Source organism: Erpetoichthys calabaricus, chromosome 17, assembly GCF_900747795.2.
Source record: "Erpetoichthys calabaricus chromosome 17, fErpCal1.3, whole genome shotgun sequence".
Taxonomy (NCBI): Eukaryota; Metazoa; Chordata; class Cladistia; order Polypteriformes; family Polypteridae; genus Erpetoichthys; species Erpetoichthys calabaricus.
In genome coordinates, this window is record NC_041410.2 from 39,299,609 (window position 1) to 39,309,342 (window position 9,734).

A 9,734-nucleotide genomic window follows, 5' to 3' on the forward strand; every position below is an offset into this window, starting at 1 on the left:
CGTATTAAAATGCTACGTCATTGCATGCTTTTCGCTGCTGCCCAATCTGTTTAATGCATGCATGAACATTTTACGGCATGTTAGGCTTTCAATACGCATGCATCTGCGAATCGGCAGGCATGCACATTGGGTAGTGACACTCTCACTTACAGTAAGAGCCATCTAAGGCTATTTTGGGACATTTTTGGGCCTGCTTAGGTTGAAGTCTGCAGCTACTAGTTGGGGTCTGGCTAGTTTGCGGTAAAGCTATTCTGGACAGACTGTTAAAGATAATGGCCTGCATTCGTGGCACTTTTTGCAAGTGTCCACCATTTTTTATTATGGCTCTGACTCTGACTCCAATCTGGAATGTTTATATAGAATTTCCACTCATACAGCCTTTTCACATGCAAGAATTTATCAGTTAAGTTAATCAATCAAACAAAGAAATTATTAAAGATCTCATTTCAAAGGGCTTAAAAATCAATATGAATGGAAACTTCAGATGCAAAGTAATTAAACCTTTTCTTTAAAAAAAATAAACACTGTATATTTTGTAACAAAACCTCCCATCATTATCCCAAGATGATTCCTTTAAACAAGAATAATGCCCTAATTTTTAACAAAATCTTGTTATTTAACTAATGATTCAAAACTTGAGCCATCACTATTGCTGCCTTCTACCTTTTCCCATGAAACCATTTAAATATAATAAACACATTAGTCTCAGATATCAGACAGGCACCAGCCTGAGGTGAGAGCACACAGATTATAGACCCGTGCAGAGAAAAATCTGAGCCAAAGGACTGCAACTCAGCACACTACCCTGTAAAGTGTATGTAGCAGCAGTAACCTACTGTATATTCAGGTACAGACTTGGATAAGCAGATAGGACTGAAGCTACTCAAGAGTCAAATAAAAATATAATGGGTTAGGGTTAGGGTTCAAACCATAAGAAATCATACACAAAAATTAGGCATACAGTTCAAAACCAATAGAGTCACAACATATGTTAAGGCTTTTGCAGGAGCTGGATGTACCTTCTAGTTCTGTATCTAGTTTTTTACTTTGGCTTTTGTTTTATTAAATGTTTTCATAATTGTTATGACATTGTCATACTACCATTTTAGATCATTGACAGTCAACAACATTTTGTGTTTCTTCCCATAAGCTGTGGTCATTTTTTGCTGGTAACATTGTGGCATTGCTATCACACGACTTCCACAAGATGTGACGCTTGAAATTATGACCAGGTTTCTGGATATTTATCACAGATCTTTCAAATGTGTGTAGTAAGTGCTAAATGTCTTGTTTTTTTCTACTTTCTATTTCTTTTTATTTCTGTTTTTTTGACCCATGCTGATGTCTGGCTAAATTTCCTGATCCTTGGCAGTCTTAGATTTAGTCCTGCATTTTTTCTTTTAGCCAGAACAGTTATAGAGGAAAAGTTTTGCCAAAATGGACAGTTTGTATTTGGAACAGTGGAATAGTCCAACCCTGAAATGTCCCCATGTGTACAGTGTCCATTTTAGGACATCCTCCTCCCTCCGAAAAAACTCCATCCTTCCTACTACCTTCGACAAAATATTCCTCCTCCCTGCGAGGAATCCCCAGTCACCCCTCCTCCCTCCTCTCTCCTCCCTCCTCTCTCCTCCCTCCTCCCTCCTCCATCCGCTCTCAGTTCTCCGCTGTCCGTTTTCCGCCATCCACCCTCCTATCTCCGTCATCCGCCTTCAGCTCTCCGTCACCCCCACCCCTCTGCATGACATCATTTTCGTTAAGGAAGTGACGTAAAACTCTAGGTCCACCTTCTTCACAAGTTCATTCGCCAAAATATTTGTCAATTATATTTCACAGTAAGAATTTACAGCACGACTCAAATGCGGGAACGAAGGTAAATGACGTTAATTGCTGAGTGTCTTTTAATACTGTGTAAGTATACATATTAACACGCGTGCATTAAAATGTGTGCATTTACGGGGCGATTTCTCAGGCTTAAAAGCTCACCTTTTATTAAAAAGGTGAACGCAAACTTTTTTCATTCTGAAGGGCACAAACCACGTTAGATTTCAGCCGTTAAATGCGCGAAAATTTCGTTACACCAGATAAATAAGAGCAACATATTATCAGTTGTATTGTATGCTTACAATACATGTAAAAATGTGTTAATCATTAATTAATAGTATGGGATAGTGTTTTTCGACTCAGCTACAGATGCCGATGGAGACCAGAACTGCTTTGGAAAAATATGAACGCCTTAGGGCCGATCTGGAAGAAGGTAGCGCAGCTCCTTGATTTAATCAATTCCATGTCTTGGTGGGTTTGCGTAGCTTGTTGTCACTGTATTTACACCTGTTTTTCAGGCTTATTGACTGAAAGGGGCTTTCATGAAAAAGTTAGAGCTTTGCTACAGGATACGCCCTCTACAAGCCAAGGAAGTAAAAGTAAAGGTGTATATTTCTGTTTTATTTAAACCTTTTAAGTTCGTATGCATAGCCCCATTTGGCCGTTTTAGTTTTTTTTTCTTTCTTCAGTAATATTTAATCTCCCTAAAGAAAAACAACACGTACATTTTACTTTTTTGTATCTCTTTAGTAATATTTTAGTGTAAAAGGATAACCAGCATTTAAACCTTTTATGTTACTTTATGAAGTTATTTTACACAATGTTGAAAAATTAATAAGAAAGCTACATATTTTGGCAGATGCTGCTTTAATTTTCAATGAAATGAAAAAAGCCATCCAAGAGAAAACATCAGTGAAGAAGAAGCAGTTTGCACTATCTAAAAAGGAGAAACCCTCATTTATAAAGGTTTGCTGCAGATGACTTAACTGAAAATGAAATAGTTCCTATATGTACAGTGGTGTGAAAAACTATTTGCCCCCTTCCTGATTTCTTATTCTTTTGCATGTTTGTCACACAAAATGTTTCTGATCATCAAACACATTTACCCATTAGTCAAATATAACACAAGTAAACACAAAATGCAGTTTGTAAATGGTGGTTTTTATTATTTAGGGAGAAAAAAAAATCCAAACCTACATGGCCCTGTGTGAAAAAGTAATTGCCCCCTGAACCTAATAACTGGTTGGGCCACCCTTAGCAGCAATAACTGCAATCAAGCGTTTGCGATAACTTGCAATGAGTCTTTTACAGCGCTCTGGAAGAATTTTGGCCCACTCATCTTTGCAAAATTGTTGTAATTCTGCTTTATTTGAGGGTTTTCTAGCATGAACCGCCTTTTTAAGGTCATGCCATAGCATCTCAGTTGGATTCAGGTCAGGACTTTGACTAGGCCACTCCAAAGTCTTCATTTTGTTTTTCTTCAGCCATTCAGAGGTGGATTTGCTGGTGTGTTTTGGGTCATTGTCCTGTTGCAGCACCCAAGATCGCTTCAGCTTGAGTTGACGAACAGATGGCCGGACATTCCCCTTCAGGATTTTTTGGTAGACAGTAGAATTCATGGTTCCATCTATCACAGCAAGCCTTCCAGGTCCTGAAGCAGCAAAACAACCCCAGACCATCACACTACCACCACCATATTTTACTGTTGGTATGATGTTCTTTTTCTGAAATGCTGTGTTCCTTTTACGCCAGATGTAACGGGACATTTGCCTTCCAAAAAGTTCAACTTTTGACTCATCAGTCCACAAGGTATTTTCCCAAAAGTCTTGGCAATCATTGAGATGTTTCTTAGCAAAATTGAGACGAGCCCTAATGTTCTTTTTGCTTAACAGTGGTTTGCGTCTTGGAAATCTGCCATGCAGGCCGTTTTTGCCCAGTCTCTTTCTTATGGTGGAGTCGTGAACACTGACCTTAATTAAGGCAAGTGAGGCCTGCAGTTCTTTAGACGTTGTCCTGGGGTCTTTTGTGACCTCTCGGATGAGTCGTCTCTGCGCTCTTGGGGTAATTTTGGTCAGCCGGCCACTCCTGGGAAGGTTCACCACTGTTCCATGTTTTTGCCATTTGTGGATAATGGCTCTCACTGTGGTTCGCTGGAGTCCCAAAGCTTTACAAATGGCTTTATAACCTTTACCAGACTGATAGATCTCAATTACTTCTGTTCTCATTTGTTCCTGAATTTCTTTGGATCTTGGCATGATGTCTAGCTTTTGAGGTGCTTTTGGTCTACTTCTCTGTGTCAGGCAGCTCCTATTTAAGTGATTTCTTGATTGAAACAGGTGTGGCAGTAATCAGGCCTGGGGGTGGCTACGGAAATTGAACTCAGGTGTGATACACCACAGTTAGGTTATTTTTTAACAAGGGGGCAATTACTTTTTCACACAGGGCCATGTAGGTTTGGATTTTTTTTCTCCCTAAATAATAAAAACCATCATTTACAAACTGCATTTTGTGTTTACTTGTGTTATATTTGACTAATGGTTAAATGTGTTTGATGATCAGAAACATTTTGTGTGACAAACATGCAAAAGAATAAGAAATCAGGAAGGGGGCAAATAGTTTTTCACACCACTGTATAATACACATTTATCTATTTGACTTATGCCTTTATCCAAGCAACTTGCAACATCTGAGGTACAATTCGTTACATTACTTTTGTTTTTTGCAGCATAAGCAGGTGAAGTGACTTCCTCAGGGTCACACAGTGGTGTCAGTACCAGCATTTGAACCAACAAGCTCTGGGTTTGCAGCCCAAAACCTTAACTGCTACGCCACACTGCCTGTCTTAATCATACAGTTTTCTTTTTTATGCACATTAATTCACATATAGTATCTTTTGTGAATTTTATATCAAAGTACTAAATACAATTTTTGTTTAAGGTGAAGGTGATGGCAATGGAGTGGAGACCTAGAACAAAAAAAACACCTGGAAAATACCATAAGATAATGCTGGAAGAAGAGCTTCCTAAATTTTTAATGAAACCATTGGATGGTTATGATGATATAATAGAGAAAGCCAAAGAAATGTTTTGGAAAGATGACAAAAGAAATGAAGCTCAGTACACACTGTGCAATGCGGATGGATCAAGATGGCCCAAATCAGATTTTGAGAAGGAGTATTTCTCATTAAATGAAATTCCAGATATATGGAAGAAAACATTATATGTTGGTCGTAGAGATTTAGGTACTTCTTTTAACAGTTTAAACTGTGTTACGTACTGAACATATTGCCATTTAATGGAAAACTTAATATAAACATGAACACAGAAATATTACCTACAAACCAAAATGTGCAGTAGTAAATTAACACTTTAAACATCTACTGTGTATTGGTCCATGGTTTCTATATGTAAACACATTAAAGTGTTGCTTTGACACGATAAGAGTCATTGTAACACTGGTAATTTTGCTGTGTAAATAAATATTGCTTGATAATGAATGGTGTATATTGCTATGAATAAAATAACCACAGAGAAGATAATGTCTTATTTTGCAATTAACAAGTTGCTTCTAGTTTTTTTATGATCAAGATTCTAGACAAGTGAAACATACTGTCAAATAATATTCAAATGGAAGTTGAATATGGCATTTTTAATGTTTTTTTCTTTTCTTCTTAGATGATGTGATATGTGTTGGACAGCTTTCTTTGGCATCTAAAAGTGAAAACTTAACACAAACAAAATCCATGTTAATGGAGAATGCAGCAATGGTACAGACAAGTATTTACAGATTATTATAAAATATTTCTAGAAATTGTTTATCAATAGAGGGATGAAATCATCACATTAATAAAAATAAAAACATTACTTTTTAACAGGATAATCCAATTTTGCAGGAAACCTCAGGTTTGTAGAATTTAAAATTTTATACATTTATTTTCTTAGACTTATTCATCAGTGTAACATGTTCTTAATACTTTACAGGCCATTTGAAGAAAAGTTCCACCAGTTGTAAGGTGAGTATTTAAAAAAGATTATTGAATATTCTTTAAGAACATAAAAAAAAAATTGGCAAACAAGAAGAGTCCTTTTAGTCCATCATGCTTGTTTGTTTAGTTAACAGCTAAGCATTTCTAAGTATTTCCAGACACTTCTTTAACTATCAATTTCTCCTTCTACTACATGAGTTGATGTATTCCAGATTACCAAGATTATTATTTTTTATTTCATTATAGGGAAGCACAGTGTTAGTGATTTTAAAATTTACTACAATTACATTGCTGCTAAAGTACACATACACTCTTTTTCACTTCTTTAAAGTTTAACTATAACAGAGCAGCACTTGACCCTTACCTAAACTGAGAAATCAGAATGTGCAGAACATTATACACATTTAACTGATGATTGTGTTTTCCTTTCCTTTAGAGAAAACCAACAATGGACAACTTACAAGGTATTGAAATATTTTTACAATTAATTTAATTTATAAACCTAGATTATTATTAATTTGTTTTTCTTTGTCTGGAGTTTTTTGTTAATTTCTTTTTAAAATTTTGCCTAATAGCACAACTTTCAGGAAGCTTTTCCTTTGAGGTAAGACTGAAATACAGTTTTAATAAAATAAAAATAATGTGCTTTGCATTTTATGCCATTGTTTTACTGCATTAGAAAAATCATTGTTAATTGAAAGTAAATTTATGTTCATAACTTTCTTCAGCTGATGGTGTCATCTAGTAAAAAACATTGTTCACTGGCAATTGCTGAAAATATGGAAGATGGTTCATTAAAGTCTGATGTTCAAACACCTCCTCATTATGCAATTCCTCCAGGTACAGTATGTTGTAATGCAGACATAGTGAAAAGCAATACTTTTGTATTTTGAAAAAAAAAAGGTGATTTATTCTTCTAAATGCATAAGTGCTATGTTCAAGGGTTTGGTGTTTAGTAAGACTTTTGCTGCCTCATTTAACTTAACTGTTTTAGTTGTCTGTATGTTTGTTATTTTTACTGCAACGGTATTATTTTTGTTTTGTTTCATTGCCTTCACAAGTGTACATGCCACGAGTTCCATATGTTGATGATGGACAAATCAAATTCAATCCTGATTTGGCTGTGGGGTCAGGGTCGTTTGGAACGGTGTACTTTGGTTCATATCAGGGAACACCAGCAGCAGTAAAGAAGATTCCTGTTGATGACAGTAATGACTTTTTGCATGAGATCCTTGTTTGTTTGTAAGTTCTATTCTCCCTTTATATTATTTGTAGTGAAACTTGATTGTTTAAATTTGTTTAGTTTATTGTTGATTTCTGAAAACTGTGAACATCAGACAATTGAATGTAAAAGAAAACCTTTCTAAAAGCTTGTATTAAAGACAAAGAAACATGACAGAATTTTTTAAGGATATTTACATTACAATGTGTTGTAAAGTCTTCATTTACAATTCTCCTTAAAAATAAACATGTTATGTATAGTTATAGTTTAATGATGGTATTTTTTTTATCTGTAGAAGACTTTCTCATCCAAATATTGTTAGATTCTTGGCTGCTACCAAAAAAGATCAGTATATACTCATAGCAAATGAGTATGTCCATGGAGCAAGTTTACACGTTGTACTTCACAGTGCAGACAGTCCAGTGAAGGTATGGAATGTTCTGTTGTCTTTAACTTGATATAACAAGAGTTTTTGACATTTGAACCTTTTAAATTAAGTTTTCAAAAATTAGCAATGTTTTTACTTGAAAATATGCATTCTAAAAAAGGATATTGTTAGTTGTTTTTCTGATCCATTCTAAATCTTTTTATGTTACCACTGTGTCATGTGAAAAAATTGCTTTCTATTCATGCAAGTTAATATTAATGTAATAATACTCCTTTAAAAAGGAAACAAAAATATTGATTATTAAAGGATAAATGTTTATTATTTCTGGCATTCTTCCTATAGACTATTCAAGATACCTTTATAACTAGTTCCATTTTGCATCCTTGGTAAAAAAGCTTGCCATTTAACATTCCACTTTCTCAGGCAGCTTTAAATTGTTTCATTTTCCTATTTGTGTAGTTATCACATTATGTGCTTGTAATGTAGCTCCATGATAACCTAAAAAATGAAAGAACTGTTGTTTAATGCTAAAGCTGGAAAGTTCTATCTGTAGTTTTTGTTAAGTGCTACAAAAGGCATCGTAAAAGGGTAAACAGCTAAACTAACCCTATTAAATCATTTCTAATAGTGTTATGGTAACATTTTAAATTGTACATGTGGAAAGTATGGACCATCTCTGCAGCTATAGTGTTAATTTAACAGTGGTGATTTTACTGTTTATAGTAATATAGATATTAGCATTATAAATAAAATTATACCTGGAAATTACAAGTTCATATCAGCTTTTTTAGGATAACTTCCTGACCTTGATGCATTAAATATTACTTGGATAATTCAGGTTGATTTTACAAATCATTTCTCATTTTGTAGTTAGAAGCAGAAGAAAAAAATTACGTTGCACTTGATGTGGCAATGGCTGTGGAATACATCCATTCCAAGAATGTAATACACCAGGACCTGAAGCCTGCAAACATCCTGGTAGGATATATTTTTTAAACAGAAATTGAAAATACAAGGGAAACAAAAGAGTTACTGTGTTAGTATGGTTTCACTTTGATTCCTCTTTTGTAAATTAAACATGGCCTATTAAAGCCTATTTAGACATTCTTTGTGTGATTCTGTGCTATATAAAAATAAATAGCTGTTTTGGGATGTTTTTCTATATTAGTCACAATCACAATTTTAACATTTTGAATTCTAAGCTTATGTTTACTTTTGTGCAAAACACAGGGTAAACATGTATTCTGTTTAGGCAACAAACATATGCTTTGTTGATCATTTGTGTTTCATTAAGTAAATTCATTTTAATTTCTGTAATTTTTGTCTTCTAGATTGAAGGCAGCAGCAAAAAGGCCTATCTTACCGACTGGGGTTTAGCCAATGTTCGCGACTCAGTTTCGCTAAGGCAGGGGAGCAAAATATCTGGCCTTTTAAGTGGACCTCTTGGTGGTACTGCTATTTACACAGCTCCTGAATGTCTGCTAACCTTTCAACCTTGTTCTGTACATTCAGACATATGGTCCATCGGCATAACATTTTTAGAGCTGTACACAAACACTGTACCATGGTCTGTAAAGACCTGTAAAGAGCTGTGCCAGTTAATGTCAACAGAGGCAGCTCCAAATGCTTTAAACAAATTTGATTCATTGTGCACACAATTAATATGTACATGTTTAAAATATACACCATCGGAAAGAATTTCGGCCTCAAACCTAGTTCTTCTGTTAAAATCATTGGACAACACTGATTTAAAAAAACATTACGGATACCATTGGTAATTACAAAATGCAATATTTTAGATGATGACCTTTGTTTTATTCATCACCAAGAGGAAAGTAAAATGTTTAGTTTTTCCTGTCATTAAAATGTATTGTTACATTATATACTGTATACAGGAAAAAAGTGCATACAATTATATTGATTATGTTGTTGTTCTTGATGTTATGACTATAGAATTCTGATGCAAATAAATAATTTCTCTCCCAGAGAAGCAAAAACAGCCATCTAAGTTGTACTCAACAAATTCATAAATGGTGCTTGATTCTCCTGCCACAAGGAACTCTATTATCAGTGCAAGTTCATAAAATTAATGGACTGATAATGGTTAAACATAGATTATGGAAGGATACTAAAGGTTCTATATAAATATCCTCTGGGTTATTTTAAATTGTTATAATGGACCTTTCTATGTGTAAAGGCTCAAAAAAGTATGATTAAACCAATTTATTTTCACAACAACAAAATTTATTTAGTATGAGAAGAATTGATGATTTTTTCATATATTTCAAAAGCCTGTACAAAGTTATCTGGCTCAA

The 9,734-nt window shown here is 34.6% G+C and overlaps 1 protein-coding gene across 1 annotated transcript; it reads left to right on the forward strand.

Annotated features, from left to right (window-relative positions):
- The first annotated feature begins 4,827 nt into the window (after positions 1-4,827).
- LOC114668154 (proto-oncogene serine/threonine-protein kinase mos-like) lies at positions 4,828-9,374 on the forward strand. The gene is made up of 11 exons (XM_028823791.2): positions 4,828-5,065; positions 5,499-5,590; positions 5,699-5,726; positions 5,805-5,836; positions 6,246-6,273; positions 6,385-6,413; positions 6,538-6,649; positions 6,871-7,051; positions 7,327-7,459; positions 8,290-8,397; positions 8,751-9,374. The coding sequence occupies exons 1-11, from the start codon at positions 4,828-4,830 to the stop codon at positions 9,195-9,197; spliced, it is 1,428 nt and encodes a 475-aa protein (XP_028679624.2). The 3' UTR covers positions 9,198-9,374.
- The last annotated feature ends 360 nt before the right edge of the window (positions 9,375-9,734 follow it).